Below are 16,809 nucleotides of genomic sequence, written 5' to 3'. Positions count from 1 at the left end.
TCTGCTCGTACCAGTACTGGGCATTGGTCATACAACCATCCTCATGGAGCCTGCAACCTAATGACAGAAAAACATCTTGGAGAAGAACTCAAGGGTTGCTTTCTAATCCGTCCATTTTCTTTTCTTTTTTTTTTTTTTTTAAGATTTCATTTATTTATTTTAGAGCGAGAGAGATAGCAAGAGAGAGCAAAAGCAGGGGGAGGAGCAGTGAGAGAGAGAAGCAGGTTCCCCGCTGAGCAGGGAGCCCTCTGTGGGGCTCAATCCCAGGACCCTGGGATCATGACCTGAGCTGAAGGCAGATGCTTAAAGGACTGAACCACCCAGGTGCCCCTCAATCCGTCCATTTTCTAATCCTGATCTCTCAGGCATCTGTCAGTGTTAGTCTCTCCTCCCTGGCTTCCCTGATGTCACTCCTTCCGGGTTTTCCTCCTGCCCCTCTGGCCTTTCTCAGTTTTCTGCTACCCTTCCTGTAGTGCTGTTCCTCAGGCTTGGAGCTCAGCACCCCTCTTTCTACTCTCCCTGGATAATCTCATCTTCTATAGTGGTTTCAATGCCCCCCTCATATTGATGACTCTGGGATCCCTAGGTTACACCCAAACCTCACCCCTGAACTCAAGACCTATAAATTCCAACTCCCTAATGAACACTTCTGTCAAAATAGTAACATTAACCAAATCTGAGCACTTCAATGAGCCAGACAGTGTGCTCAAGTGCTTCCCAAATATTATCTCATGATCATCACAACAGACAATCTCATTTTACACATGATAACGAAGCACAAAGTGGCTATGTGGCTTGCTCAAGTGCACAAACTACTAACAGGTAGAAGTAAAACCCGGACTTGAATCTATCCGGCTCTACTGTGCTTTAGCACACAACCTCTTCAAATTCACTGCAGAGAAAAATCCATTTCTCTTTCTCCATCCTGCTCTTCTCTCTGTATTCGTAGCTTGGAGGACGGCCCCATCATTTGCCTGGTTGCCCCCGAATCACAAACCCTGAAGTCCTCCCTGATGCCTTTTTCTCTGTCCATACCTACCTTCAATTGGTCACACGGTCCTATGTAGCCTCATCTCCCCACCCTCCCCTTCAACACTCACCCAAAAACCTCCTCATGCTCCAGCCACACTGAGCGACTCCTTGTTCCCTCAATAAGAACACATTTCCATGGGACACTATGCATTGATATATGCTCCTTCTTACCTCTAGAATGCCTTCACCAGCTGCCGCCCCAGTCAAGCTCTTCACTTCTCTGTCCCTTTGAGGAACCCCGTCCCACCATCCTCTGTGCTCCCACAGCGCCCACACAGACTGCTATCCTAGTACATTTTGTGTATCATTATTAGATAACTTCTCTCCCTCTAACACATGAGCAAATACACACAAAATAAATATGGTGTCTTCTTCATCTTCGTATTTCAGCGTCTAACCCAGTCACAGCTTGGCACATAATAGAAAGTAAATGTCCCATGAACATATGTCTTTGTGACTGAGTTTGGCACCTGTGGAATCTGAATTTCATTCAGGCAACCAGGATATCCTTGATCACTTCTGCTTCATCATATACTTCAAGGTCCCACACAGGAAGGAGAGGCTTTAATACTACAGTGGATGTGCAAACTCCAACCAACAAAACTGATGCATCCATAAAAATGTCACTTGACCAAGGAGGTTTTTGTCTGCTTACTATTAACACAATAGAAATGACACATTTGACAACATTTTTCAAAAAATTTATTTTAGCACTGCATAAAAACCACCTAAATCTAGTATTCTCCAAGTTCAAGGAGAGAGGAGATCAAAATGTTTGAATTAAAATGTCTTTATATCACAAGTCCCAGTGAACGCCAATGTCAACTCACAGTATCTTTCAAGACCCAATTATGACAGGACATTAGAATGGCCCTGAACTCCGCAAAGCTTCCACCTTCTTCTAGAACTGAGTCTAACTATTGGGAACCTGAAGTTCTTATAAACTGTCATAACTTGGTCTGCATCTAAGGAGCTTTCTATTTTACTCACAATTGAAATAATTCTCTTGGCCTATTTTTTTAAATTTTTCAACTAAGCAACTTCACTGACTTTTTTTCTGGCATATCTGCTTTAACTGTGAAATTTCAGTAAATAGTTTATCACAGATCTGCTTAAATTTACTTTTAGTATTATCAGATATAATTGGTTCAATTCCCACATGAAAATGGTACTGAAGTGGTTGAAGCAAGTTAACAGAAAAACACCCAATCTCCATATATTTTTTGCTAAATATATATACACTGAATTGGCCAAATCTTTATTTCACTTGAATTACAGAAGAAATGTTATTTCCTTCGCATAAAGCCCAGAAGATGGTGGTGTCACTACCAGGCTAGAACAAGAAAGGGTAATTTGCCTTTTACCACCATTCTATTTACGTGTATTCCTCTTCCAAGATAGTTCAAACCAAAATTAGAAAGAGGAATCTACAAGATTTTTATGTGTAGTGCAAGTATCTTCTAGAGCCCTGACAAAAGCTGGTTTACAGAGAACAGTTTGGGGTTTAAAAATATGCGACAGTAAGGCATTCTCAAAAACTGCATGGTCACGTTATTAGAAAGTGGGTTCTCCAATGGGGATTCTAAAAGCATTGTTCTTACTGGAATTAGAACAAATGCTCAGAAAAATCTAACCATTTAGATAAGAAGTCCTCAAAACCATTTGATTTAGAAATATGGCTGCAGGCTATATATTTTAGCAAAATTATTTTGAGCCATGTAAGGCATAAAGAAAGAATCCAGATACCTAGTATATGAAATCATTTTCATAGTTCAGGATCCTGAGCCTTGAGAATAAAGAAGTCATTATTTCTGTTTTATCTTTTCACTCCATACAAGATCAAAAACTGAAATTAAAAAAAAAAAACAAAAACCTCAGCCTAAAAAAAAATGCTACCAACAACAAAACAAAGTTCTCATACTCTTTACTACCTTCACATCTCTTTTTCCCACATTACCTCTACCCTTAGACACAACACTGATGTTTTACCACATAATTTCTCTTCTCCCTCTTGGCAGAGCAGAGACAACATACAATGATTGAAACAGTAATGACTGGAACTAAAAGAAGGTGCTGGGGGCTGTAGGAAAGTCTCAGGGTGGGGGTGTAAAGAGGTACAGACAGAGAGAACTCAAACACAAGAAAGCAAGTCTAACCCAAATGCACAGAGTTCTAACTGTGGTGGAACCAGGCATGTGCCTGCTCAGGGATGAGCTTCGTTTCATAGTGCACACTGACCCAGGGCTTCATACGGCACTATCAAGCAATGTGAAGCAGTCTCAACAAACAGCTCAGAAGACACAATAAATACCTGAAAACAAACAGACTATTTTGCTTCTGCAATCTGGGATCCAAAGAAACCAGTGCTAGAACTCTCAAAAAATAAAAGCATGAGTTGCTCCAACCCTTCTAAAACCTCGTCATGTGTATTGACTTGTCCTGCCACTCACGCTCAGTCATCTGCTAGTCTCCCACATCCTTAGGGAAGACACAAGCACCTAATAACATGGACATATTAGATGTCCTAAGACTGTGTTTAGGGGAGGAGAAAAAGGGCCTTTTATTCCCTGTTTTCTCTCTTTCCCCACTACCAATTATTGAGTTGCGGTAACTACTATGCTTGGTCTGGACCATCACTTCTAGTCTCCAATGTCAATACCAATGACATCTTTTAAGACACAGTCATGAGAGACCTAGAATAATACTGGGCTCAAAAGAGCTTCCAGCTTCTTCTGGAACTAAGCCTCAGTGTCTGGATTAGTAACAGTCTCCTAACTAGTCTCATTGCACCAAGGCTCGGCCTGCTCTCAAATGCCAGTTCAGGTTGTCCTTGACTCTGCTGTATTCCGGCTCAGTCTTGGCTGATCTCTCTAGACTCAAGCCATTCCCTTTTCGATTCTGTGATCAATGAAGTTCAAACCATATGGACCACATGTTCCCTCTTTCTTAGGGTCCTCCATTCAAGCTACTTCTCCCCTTTAAACAGTCTCCTCACACTCTGCCCAACATGACACAAATTAGGTGCTCAATATCTGCTGAATAAGAAGGGGGAGAGGAAAGAAGGAAGGAGGGGAGGAAGGAGGGAAGGAAGGAAGGAAGGAGGGAAGGAAGGAAGGAAAGGGGGGAGGGAAGGAGAGAGGGAGGGAAGGAAGGAGGGAAGGGGAAAAGGAATGAAAGATCAGAAACATGGTTCATGTTTTCACTTGATATGAATGAGTTTTAACCTATCATGTCCTGACCACTGCACAGAAGTACCCAGCAACAAGCACAATCCCAGAGGACACTCAGCAAGAGCCTGACATTAGGTAGTAAAACTAAGCTTCATCCGCATCATTTCTCTAAAACAATTTCACAAACTTGACACAACAGATAACCTCAAAACATCTTTCTGATGAAAGAAAACAATCCAACATATCCCATCTCATAGCGCACTCTGCTTTCATTCACAGCTTCTTGCTAGATGACCCACTTACTGCTAAGTGAATGGCAACTGCCTCACCGTATTGGTCAGCTGAGGCTGTAAATGTGAAAGTCCTTTGAGCAAAGTCAATGCCACCAGACAACTGGGCGACAGGAACACCCTATTTTTACAGATGTTGTCATGGTTCTGGCATGCACTGAGAACACGAGAACAGCCAACTTGCAAAGTTGAGTCGGATACTCCCTAAATGATTCACTTTATTTCTTTAAAGAATGCTTGGATTTCATTCTTCTATACAAGGCAAATAATGCAACATTTTTTTTATATTTTAAAATACTTATAATTTACTGAAAAGATTAAAAAGTTTAATCAAAGTTACTACTTAAATAATTTCTGTATAACACTGGAAAAGGCGACATCTCTGAAGGTAAGAAAACTAAGATGTCTAGCTTACAGAAAGCTATAAATATCCTTAAGGATTAAGCAATCAGGGGAACTCAAACTGAAAATATGGAAAGCCATGTGAGGACCCCCTCATTTCATTGGTGAGCAAGCTGAGGCTATAAGAAGTGAAGTGAATTGTCCAGGGTCTCACAGACTTAGGTCTCCTAAATTCCAGTCCAGAATCTGCAAGAAGTTTCTCCTTCACATTTAGAAAAGAAATCTATCCTTACAACTCACACTCATTTTTCCCTCCAGGTCAGTAGCCACAGGGGGTGCTCCCTTTCCATGCACCATCTGCTGAGAAAATGGCTGTACACACACGGGTCATGAGAGGGACCCCCTACCTCTGCCTTAACCCCTAAAGTCAAGCCCTTTTCACTGGAGCTTCTCAGTCTCCATGTTGGCCAAGCAGCTGATAACGTAGAACTCTACACATTTTCAGAGGAAGATATACCCCTGGATCTCACACATGAACTGAAGGTCAGGGTTCACCGAAATATTCCTCACTAAACTAAACACAATACCCCAACTGACGGCCTTTCCCTCACAGAACAGCCGATTTGCCTCCAGCATTATGTTCTCTTCTTCTCTCATACCAGAGCTACTATCAACAATGTCTCTGAAATGTTCTAAGATGTAAGTAACCAATACAAGCTCCAAGAATTGGTTATTCCTAGGGTTATTTCTGGTCTAAAAGGTTGACAGAATTTTAAGTTAATTATGGAGTTAGAGGAATATACTGTCTGACAAATAGGTATTCAGGAAATATTTGCTGAAGACAGAGTGAGAGGATGAGTGGAGTTGGGGAGACAGAAGGGGGCAGTGTACTCCACTTGGGCAGAATGGTTTATGCCCAAAGGAAAAAAAGAAATGCCATGTTATAAATTTTGAAACAACATATAGCTCTTCTAGTCAGCAGACGGTTACAAAGTATTTCCTCTTTTCCACAGAAGCAGAAGACAGTAGTAAGATAGAAAGTATCAAGTACTTACAGTCTAATAAATCCTTTTCACATATATTATCTAATTTTTTTAAAGATTTATTTATTTATTTATTTATTTGAGAGAGAGAGAGAATGAGAGATAGAGAGCATGAGAGGGAAGAGGGTCAGAGGGAGAAGCAGACTCCCTGCTGAGCAGGGAGCCCGATGTGGGACTCGATCCCGGGACTCCAGGATCATGACCTGAGCCGAAGGCAGTCGCTTAACCAACTGAGTCACTCAGGTGCCCCTCACATATATTATCTAATTTAATGCTCAAAACACACCACCCTGTTTCACAGATGTGGAAAATAAGACCTAGGTTAAATTTCAGTCTTCTGACACAAGATCTCATAAATTCTCTTCCCTCTGCTACATCAAATGTGTACTGACTCCCTACAACATTCCAGAAAGAGCTTTACCTATCAGTGAATCATCTCATTTTATAGAAGCAAAAACTGATCTTTTAAAAGAATTTATTTCTTTATTTTAAGGGCAGAGGGTGGCAAAAGGAGAGAGAGAATCTCAAGCAGACTCCCAGCTGAGTCTGGAGCCCAACTTGGGGCTCAAGCTCACGACCCTGAGATCATCACCTGAGCTGAAACCAAGAGTTGGATACTTCACTGATTGAGCCACCCAGGCACTCTGAAGCAAAAACTGATTTAAGGGACACACAGTAAATACAGAAATGATACCTAGTCAAACATTCTTCCTTGCAGAACACAAAATAACTATTGGTTCAGAGAGGCTTGGACACAAGAGTAGTATCAAAGGAAATTCAATTCTTTCATATATTTTTGTTAAATACAAAAAAATAGAGTTTATACTCTATTTGAGAGAGTTCAGGTATGAATAAGAATGAAAGCTGCAGGCTGGAAAAGATGGATCTCAAAATTCTCCTACCTCTGGAGTCTCAACATAATTATTGCACAAGAAAAAGTGTAACATTGGGGAGAAAGATTGGCACAGAGCTGTGGAAGGTGGTGACCTGTGTTCAATTCCTGACCACACCACATACTAGCCCTGTGGCCTCTCTGGGCCTCAGTTTCCTCTCATGTAAAGTACCTCCTCACAGAGATGCTGAGAGACTACAATGACACATGCACATGGTTCAGAAAAGCACCTGTCCTAGAGTGAACCATGGTGAGGACTATCGCTTAAACTCTTATTCACACTACCTGCCACTATAGTCAGGCAAAAGCAAATCCCATATTGAGTTTGTCAACACAGGCAAATATTTCCAAGCCAAGATGTTTGCTTCCAAAGACAACCTCTTCAAAGATGTTTTAACTACTTTGGCAGAAACAAATGTAATCAACACATTTTTAGTGAGTGCTTCCAAGTTTCAAAAATGTGTGAAAATGCTCCACAAAATATTTTTAACAGCAAAGATGGCATAAATATTTTGAAAATTCGATCTGGCTAAAACTGCCTCCTAAAAGGAAGAGTTAAATAGAGGATAAAAGCAAAAAGTTGATAAAGTTCAAGTGCTAAGGCTCTAAATTAATAGCAACCTTTAGCAAATGTTCATTTATTTCTTATTCAAATATGGGGGGAATATAACTATTTTTCTTGTACAGCAATGGTTTTAAAATTTTTCATGCCCTTCATTTAACTGAAAAGATCAAGGCATTGATAGAGAACCAAATTCTATGCAATTATTTTATAACTAAACTTTCACAGACTGATTATGAAATCCAAAAAACAACTAGCAATGTTGCTTAATTTAATGTTGTATTAATTTTAAAAAATAATAAGTATATTTTCATTTAAAAAGATGAAATGGTTCAGAAAGGAATGAGTTAGTCAACTGTAAAGCAAATGAACTTTGTTTTCAAAATCTGTAAACCAAACCTATCATATAAAAGGAAAAACATTCAGGTTTTATCCTAATGCTTGAATTCTTTTTTTTTTTTAAGATTTTATTTATTTATTTTGAGAGAGAGAGAGAGAGCACAAGCAGGGGGGAGGGGAAAAGGGAGAGGGAGAAGCAGACCACCGCCCCCCCCCAGCAGGGAGCCCAGCGCGGGACTCGAACCCAGGGCCCTGGGATCATGACCGGAGCCGAAGGCAAATGCTTAACCAATGGAGTCACCCTATCCTAGTATTTGAACCCTAAGTAAGAGTTCTGTAGTCTAAGATTCATAAAAGACTTGGCTTAAAGAAAAGAATATCAAAGAATTATATTTCAGTGAGTTTGAATATTAATGTATTCTAATATTTTGAGATGGTTCTCAATTTTTTAAAATCTTTATAATATAAAAGTCAATTAAAAAAATTAAACTCTTGGGGCACCTGGGTGACTCAGTCATTAAGCATCTGCCTTCAGCTCAGGTCATGATCTCGGGATCCTGGGATCGAGCCCCATGTCGGGCTCCCTGCTTGGGGAGAGCCTGCTTCTCCCTCTCCCTCTGCCCACTGCACCCCCTGCTGTGCTCTCTTTCTCTCTGTCAAATAAATAAAATCTTAAAAAAAAATTAAATTCTTCATTATGTAGAGATTGATAATATAATTTGCGTAATATCCACACTCCTTATTTCTCATCCTTCTCTCCTTGGCTTATTCCCTTGGTTACTGCACTATACATCGGCAATTCACCAGAGGATTAAAAGGAACATAAGAATAGTTCAGTTTTCATTAGTTAATATGGCCACATGGTGGAAGGTGGTGACCTGGGAAGTTAAAGTTATTCATGATTATCATCTCAAAGGTCTAACTTTCAGGTGACTAAGTTTACAGTCATGGTCCCTGTCATTTGTTTTAAACAAACAATGGGACATACTGCACGTAGAAAAGAGCTGTATTTTATTTCTCTCAGAGTGCCTTGTTTTGGTTCAATATATAACAGGTACATCATAAGTGCTTAATAGAGGAATAAAAGAAGGGAGAGATGGAGGAAGGGGTGAAAACACTAAACAAAATGGTATGCAGTTATATACATGAATTCATAGATATTTAGAAGTGAAAGGGATGTATATGGGGAAAAGTGGGTAACTTGTAACAGGTAAGAGTCCACCTTGGTAGATATCTGGGTGAACCCCAAGCTCTTCCACTTACTGGTTGAGTGATTTAAGCAAGTTATCTAACTTTCTGGAGGTTCAGTATCCTCCTCTGTAAAATGGAGCCAAAAATAAAACTCTTTCATAGGCTTGCTCCAAAGATTAAATATCGTAATGGTGGAGTGTCTGGCATATAGTAGGACTCAATGAATACCATTATTATTAACAGTAGTATCATGATCTAGTCCAATATCCTCCTTTTCTAGAAAATGAAATGGAGACTTAAAGAAATGGGGGGGGATTAAAAAGCTAAGTCATACAGCCCTCTGGAGCATAGACTGACTAGAACTCAGACCTCCTGCCTTCCGGGCCCATAATCCACACTGCTTATCAGAAAAGCTACCTTGAGAAGAGGACGAGATACAAATGCTAAGCTGGGGTGACAATGGTTCCCAAAATTTCTTGTTTTTAAGCAACATGTAAGAGGGTGAATAAAACATAATGCCATGTTCTCTCATGCCCCACCAGAAGATACTCTGATCAAGTTAAATCACGGGTAAGGCGTTTCCAATAAGCATTCCAGATAATTCTACTGCAGAGATTCTGGAGTCACGCTTGGAAAAGCACTGCTATAGAAGAGTAACAAGTGCCCTATTCCTAGTCTTGGCCATTAGAATCATCTGTGGAGCTCGTCCCTAATCTGTTACATTAGAATCACTGGTGTGACATCCAGGCACCTGTAATTTGTAAAAAGCTCCTCACGTGACACCTTACATGTGGTCAGTTAGAGAAACAATGGCCTATAAACAGAGAAAACAACCAGCTTTGCTGAAATCAATGTAAGAAGACTAGAAAGAGGTGGGATTTGTGAAACTAGAGAAGTAAGAATGCTTTGTGGGAAAAGCTCAAGGGCAAAGGTTGGAGACCTTGTCACAAGGTACAGGAAGCACGTGAGTCTTAGACAAATAAGACATCTCTCAAGTAGGTGACTGCAATGACCTCATTACTCCCTGTCCCCAACCATGGCCTGCTTTTGCCACCTCTAACACTCATCCTTCATAGATGAACATCAACTCCTATAAACATCAAGCCCTGCTCTGACCTCACAGCAATATCCTTCAAAACTGACAAAGTAGTTTGCTGAGTAGTTCAACTCGGCTCCTGCCATATACTGTGTTGCTTTAAGGACATGACTTAACCTTAGTTCTGACTTCTTCATTCTATTAAAGAAGAACTATTCTGCCTATTCATACAGTTGTTAAGATAAAAGACACAATGTGTCTGAAATCCTTTTTCCAATTCCAAAGCAATACACAAATCTAAGGTACTCCTTTTTTATTTATTTACAACTCCTGACCCTAGTCAAGATTAACCCAATTATGAGATTTCATTCAGTAGGCACTCAAGGAGGCGCTGGCTGAACGACCTCCACAGAGCCCTGCGCCTGCCTGCAAGAACACTCTAGCTGTGTTCTTGCAGCTAAATTCCTGACCTAGCACAGGAATTTAAAGAGGAGGTAGGCTGGTCACCTATACTAGAAATGATAAACTTCACAGGACCAGGGAAGTTTAAGTCAGAGGACTGAACTAATTCAAAGGTTAAGAAAAGCTCAGAGAACTCTACACTATTCTACTGGGAGGTTAAACTCAAAGTCATCAACCCCAAACCTGCAGAAAACTGACCAAGAGAAAGAACAGATGTGACAGGGAAGATATGAAAAAGATCTTGAAGGAGCAAATAAGGAAGGAATGCTGGCTAACCCTGAGATGTAATGCTAATAAAGGGGCTAAGTGCCCTCATTTGCGTTTAATTCTCCAATAAAAAATGCAAAAGCCAATGCAAGATAAAGAGTTGTGTGCATAGTTCTAACCAAAGGTAATTGAGCAAACAGAATCAAACACCTCCAAGGTTAACAGGAAGTATGTCCTACGGGGAGTACCTAAGCTGTTGGTTCTGATTCTTTGTAAGCTCCAGAATGAAGAGTCTTTATCTGGACTGCAGGGAAGTAAGACGTCAAACTCCTCAGATAAATAATGACTATCCCATTCAGCTTTTACCCTAGAAGATATGAGGCTTTGTTAAGTACTTCCATATCACAATTATTTAACAAATCTAACTGGCAGGTTTGTGTCTTCTTAGAACACATATATTTTCCACTGAAGTTTCAAAAATCTACACCAATTAAAAGGGTTAAAATCCTTGGCATGAGAATAAAACAAAAAAAGGCTTATGTACCACTTAGGAAACAGATTTTAAGAATTCCCATTATTGAAAACATGTAAGGCTTACAAGAAGCCATATTATACACACACACACACACACACACACAAAAAAAAAAAAACCAGCTGGAAAACATGGAGCAAAGCAAGTGGTTTCATTCCTAAACACAGAACAGCTAAGTAGTTTCCTTTTGCACTGACACAGACTCTATGCTTTCTTTTCAAAATGTAACCACTGAAAAATGTAAATCTAAGGGCTGACATACTATTGGCAAGGCATGGCAGTATACATACACGGGAAGAGCTTCCCAGAGCTCCACAGCCAAGGCCCACGAGGATCATGCACACTGACCCTGATAAAACCTCATTCTGTTGCTATGCAAATGATCTCCGCTGACCTCGCCAAGACTTTTTAACATCACATACCAAACTTATGTCCAGGGTTTTTGTTAAAAGACAAAGTGAGAAAGAGCTTAAAGACCATCCACTCCCACCTAGTAACATGTAGAAGCTGTCTAGGTAATGCATGTCTCAAGCAAGTAAATAAATATTCAGTTACATTTTAAAGACAAGTGAAAACCGCGGAGAAGTAACTTATCTAAAGCTAAATATCAGTGTTAGGAATAAAGATCTCAACTTCCTGGAAGTCAGTGTCATACTGAAATTCCTAGGACATGCTGCCCAAATGATTTCTGATTTTAGATGGGGGCTGGGGAATAACTCATGTAACAAACAAAAGAGATCTGGGCGATTTCATCTGTGATACCCACCCCAACACACACACACACACACACACACACACACACACACACACACTTAAAAGCAATTATGTGAGTGTTCCTGTGCATGAAAACTGGTAGAGAACTGGCATTGGCTTTTCAAACTTATGGATCAGCAAGTCAGTACTGACTGATAATTGTACTGTATCCTCCCAACATCCATCATGAAACTATTATCTTCTCGTGACTGTTTTCTGATGCAATTTTTGCCTACACTGCAGCTAAGTTTCCAAAGGCTCTTCCATTGGAAAAGTCAAGGAACGTGAACTAGAGAACTTCAAAAGATGTGCATTGTCTCAAGGCGATGCTTTTCTAAGTCTTCCAACAAAAACGTACGGGGGCTTAAATTTAAATGCGATCAAAGAAATGCAGATATCATAGAAAATAAAAATCATACTAATCAAACCTAAGGTTACAAATAACAAAATGTACCAAGAAATCTCCAACTTTCACATAAACTAATATGAAAACTTTGACAAATTACAGAACCTCAGTCGGATATAATAAGTACCTGAGTCCTTATTTATACCTTAAACTCAGACTCCACATTTCACTTACCTCATTTCCATCTGTGTCCTTGGAAACAGAGGACACATTGGTACAGAGGGAATGACATCTCTTTTTTTCAAAGCAAAAATGGTACATGTCATGAGGGCAAAATCTCTCAGTGTTTTGCTTTCCTTGAACACTGCTATAATTTTTTGATGGGTCTTCAGAAAACCCACTTTTTTCAAATCTCTCTGTACCATAGTGAATGGAACTTAAGCTGGCTGCCTTTCGTAACGTTAAAACATCAGTTTTCCTTTGGAATGTTATTTCTCTCCTGTTGGCATCATCTAAATGTTCCTTCCTCTTTGCACAATATGGAGTGCTGTCCTTTTCTGGAATCCTTTCCTCCAGGTCACTAACTTTTGCTTCTGTGTCCCTGTCATTAGCAGAAGTGTCCCCATGGTAAGACAGATCTCTTGCAGCACTCGGCACCAGTTTCTGTTTCACACCATCAACTAAAACTTGTGTCTTCTCTTGCGGAATCCCATCTTCCAGTGTGGGGTCTGGGGCAGCGGAGTCCTCCCGTACCAGTCTCCTGGGTAAAAGAGCTCGCTGTTCTTCTGAGAGCTGAATGCCACTCTTCTTGCCTTCATTTTGCTTGTTTGGCTCTACTGACTCTGTGTCGCCTACAGTTGTCTTGATCAGCTTTCTCCTGAAATATTTTCTTCTGGGAGAGTATTTTTCAGGGCTCAAAGGAGTTTTGGCAGGATCTAAATACTGTTCTTTCTCGGCTCTGACACATCCACAGACATTCCCCATTTGATTTGCAGGAAATCACAGTTCCACAGATTAACTCATTTCAGAATCCAGGGCTTCCTTCGATCTTCTGCATTAAGCCTGAAAATTCCACTCTGATCTCTAATTCCTCAGACTTCATGACCATCCTCTTCAGCATGAGGCCATTTTGCTTATGAGAAAAGCGCACGCAAGAAATACCATGGCATCTTGCCCAGCTGGGTCCCTGTGTCTCATTATACACCGTGGCTTATTTCTGGCCACCAATCCTCTTAGACAAACATTACGGCTCACTGTAAAATTATAATGCTGATGAGCTTTCAAGGCAAACCTTTTGCTTTATCATACAAGAAGACTCTGACCCTCAGTTTAACTTTCAGTTTTCTGAAATGCAGTTTACACTACCAAAGTTTGCATTAACCTTTGAAACTATTGGTGGTTCAACAAATCGGAGAGCAAACAGAAAGCAAATACCAGTCAGGAGTCATTTAGCAAAATGCCTTTCTAAAGTAGTTTCAGGGAGTCTCTAACGTATAATTTTTTTCTTAAGAAACACCAACTAATTCTGGTACTTGAAAAGAAAAGGGGGGCTTAAAAATCTCTGTAAATTATACTAAAACTTTTTCAAAACAGCAACCATTGAAAAACAAAAACAGGATGATTCAACAGCTGAAGGAGAGATAATAAATGCTAAATTCCTAAGATACTCGATAAAAATTGTTTCTAAAATCAATCTCATAGGGGTGCCTGAGTGGCTCAGTCGGTTAAGTGTCTGCCTTCGGCTCAGGTCATGATCTCAGGGTCCTGGGATTGAGTCTGGTATCAGGCTCCCTGCTCAGCAGGGAGTCTGCTTCTCCCTTCCCTCTCCCTCTGCCCCTCCCCCTCCCCTCGTGCTCCGTCTCTCTCGCTTTCTCTCTCAAATAACTAAAATCTTTAAAAATAATAATAAAATAAAAATCATAAAATAGTTTGTAATATTTTTCATATTATGTAATAGAATTTTTCATATTTCATATTACATTTTCATATGCCATTACATTTTCCAAGCCATTTTCCTTATGTAAGCATTAGGATTTTCACATAAGCAAATTGATCAGTTTTATGATTTGAAGCATGAAATGCTTAGCCGCCAGAAGAAACACATAAACGTGTTTCTTATACATGAATGAAGGCAGTTAAACTTCGTAGGTAACTCTTATAATTGTACCCTAGTTAAATATTTAATTTAATTTTACTAGGGCCTTGCTAAAAAAAAAAGAGTAAGTCAATATGGAGCCTGATTATCCAAGGTGTGCATATTTCTAAAACTGAGTCATAGATATGGTAAAAAGAAAATTAGTATGGCATGACTGGACTTACACGTAAGCAGGTATCATTTGACTAAGTGGAAAAACATGATAATTGCCATTCTCTAGGTAGTCTTTAGACTGATCACAAGATGGAACTCATTATACTTTTCTAAATAAGAATATTCAATTAAACAGTCAGGTTAGCAATGCTGCCGATACTAGTCAATGATAGGCCTGCATGATGATTAATCACTGAAAGAAAAAAATTAAACAATCTCTAATGGCAAAGCTGAATCCTAAAAGACACAATGGCAAAAACAAAGCCTCAGATTTGGGTTTATTTTAATTTTATTTTCATGTCTTCATCTGCAATGGAACATTATTCATGAGAATGTAAAACCATAATGGCTGGTTTTTGTACTGGCAAGATAAAGGTTGAACTACTGATGTGCATCCCAACCGCCCTTCCCTCCAGCTCCCTCCAAACTCACCAACTATCCATTCCCAGGCCATCGCACACTGCCTCTCCCAGAAATGGCCCAACTTTAGTCTCCGCCTGGTAGCTGGCACTCATCCTGCAAAGTCTATCTCTAGTATCAGTGAAAATGTCTCTAACACCTTCCTGATTCTATCACAACATTCCCTCCTCTCCATCCCTTATTTATACTGCAATTGATTCATCACCAGTAGATTATATTTATGAACATTCTCCCAATAGACACAACAACATACTTCATTATCCTAGCATCTCTGGATCTAGCATATGGTAGCTACTGATAGGGGACTACCTACTGATAATGCTTACCTTCAGGAAGCCTGACTGGAAAAGAGATTCAATTTGTGATGCTTGTAACAAATATTTTTTAAACAATAAATTGATCTTCTGAAATCACTTCCCTTATTTATGTAAAGTATAGAGAAAAAAAAAAAAAGCCCAGTCACTTTGAGTGAGGATGATTACCACTGCTATAAATAGCCTTCTATTTTGGCATAACCAGTAAAATCATTCTAATCTTAAATTATCATAGTACTAAGAAAAGATATTTCATTTAAATAAGAAGGAATATTTTTATTTTACCAAAACATTGTTATGTTCCACATTAAACAGACCTGGATCTAAATTCTAAATACTGGTGATAAATTAACAGTCATAATATCTTGTCATCTGGGTTCTAAAATACATGGGATTCCATATTATGCCATAAGATCATTAGGATTATATTAGAAGTACTTTCTGTGGCTGGTCTTCCCTTTTCCTCCAGTGACGAAATGCAAAGAGTTTAATACATAATTCTTTTTGAATGACCTTTTGCTTTAAACTTCTTCAAACTTAGGATCTAATTCCTAACCATTTACTCACATTTTGGTCTGTCATTTTCTGGTCTCTGCTCCCAGTCGCTTGGGAGTTGTTTCTTCCAAGGTCTCCAATGTCCTCCTTCTACGTAAAACTAGTTCTCAGTCTTCATTTTCTCACTCTCTTCAGTGCCATTTCATACTGCTCACCATTCCTTTCTACTTGATATTCTCTTCCCTCTGATTCAGCAACACTACGTTTTCTTGTTGTTCCATCCATCTCTCCAAATGTTCTGTTCTTTTCTGTTTCCCCAGATGGATCTTCTTCCTCCTGCACCCCAAATCATGGGCCTTCCTCAGATGTCTGTCCTTAGCTCTCAGCTCTTCTCCACGCATGCTGTTTTCTTGAATCCTCTGAAGATCCCGTCTCTCTGATGGACTCAGTGACCACTTTTATACTGATAAGTCTAAGTGTATTACCCGTAGCTGACTTCCCAGCTCTGCTCATATATCTCCAAGTGCTCAGCACACAGATGCACAGGACGCTCAGCAGGCCATCAAACCACCCAGATGGTCATTCTTCATTCTTTCTCCCCTGACCATCACCCTGTTTCTCTCACTTGTCTGCTGGTTTGTTGTTTGTTTTATATCCCAGGCTGAACAGTTCAGAGTCATCTTTAATCCTGCTCCTTCATCCTCTGCCCTGTTGCCAAGTCCATTCCTTTCTTCCTTCAAAATGTCATCCCTTGGATTCAGTTTTCCATCCCCACCTGAGTTCTGGCCTTTATCACTCCACTCGGAGATTACCACCTCAGCTTCTTAGCTTCTACCTCCCTAACTACAGACCCTGCTCGTTTCAATCTATTTTTTGTAAAACTGATAGATTCAGTTTCCTAAAACATTATTTTTCAAGTTCAGATTGGTTAAGGGATGTACCCAATGTCATCAACTGCCATAAGTAAGAGTCAATGGTGCCACTTAAGCTCTGCCTCCTGCCACAGCCTGGGTGCTTTCCTCGGTCCCAAGTGCTCAAAGTCCAGACACAGCCTGTCTCACAGCTCTGTTGGTAA

The 16,809-nt window shown here is 39.9% G+C and overlaps 1 protein-coding gene across 24 annotated transcripts in view; it reads right to left on the bottom strand.

Annotated features, from left to right (window-relative positions):
* DST (dystonin) overlaps positions 1-16,809 on the bottom strand; it is a 486,661-nt gene that overhangs the window by 207,206 nt on the left and 262,646 nt on the right. The window contains exon 1 of one of the 24 annotated variants that reach the window (XM_027601379.2): positions 12,432-13,315. The exons of the other annotated variants lie outside the window; for them this stretch is intronic. Within the exon in view, the coding sequence (XP_027457180.2) occupies positions 12,432-13,181 (750 nt within the window). The 5' untranslated portion in view covers positions 13,182-13,315. Of the gene's footprint in view, positions 1-12,431; positions 13,316-16,809 lie in introns of those variants that run through there. 24 annotated transcript variants of the gene reach the window in all.

The sequence above is a fragment of the Zalophus californianus genome, chromosome 7 (assembly GCF_009762305.2).
Source record: "Zalophus californianus isolate mZalCal1 chromosome 7, mZalCal1.pri.v2, whole genome shotgun sequence".
Taxonomy (NCBI): domain Eukaryota; kingdom Metazoa; phylum Chordata; class Mammalia; order Carnivora; family Otariidae; genus Zalophus; species Zalophus californianus.
The sequence above is the reverse complement of the archived record's forward strand: the minus strand, read 5'-3'. Positions and strand labels throughout refer to the sequence as shown.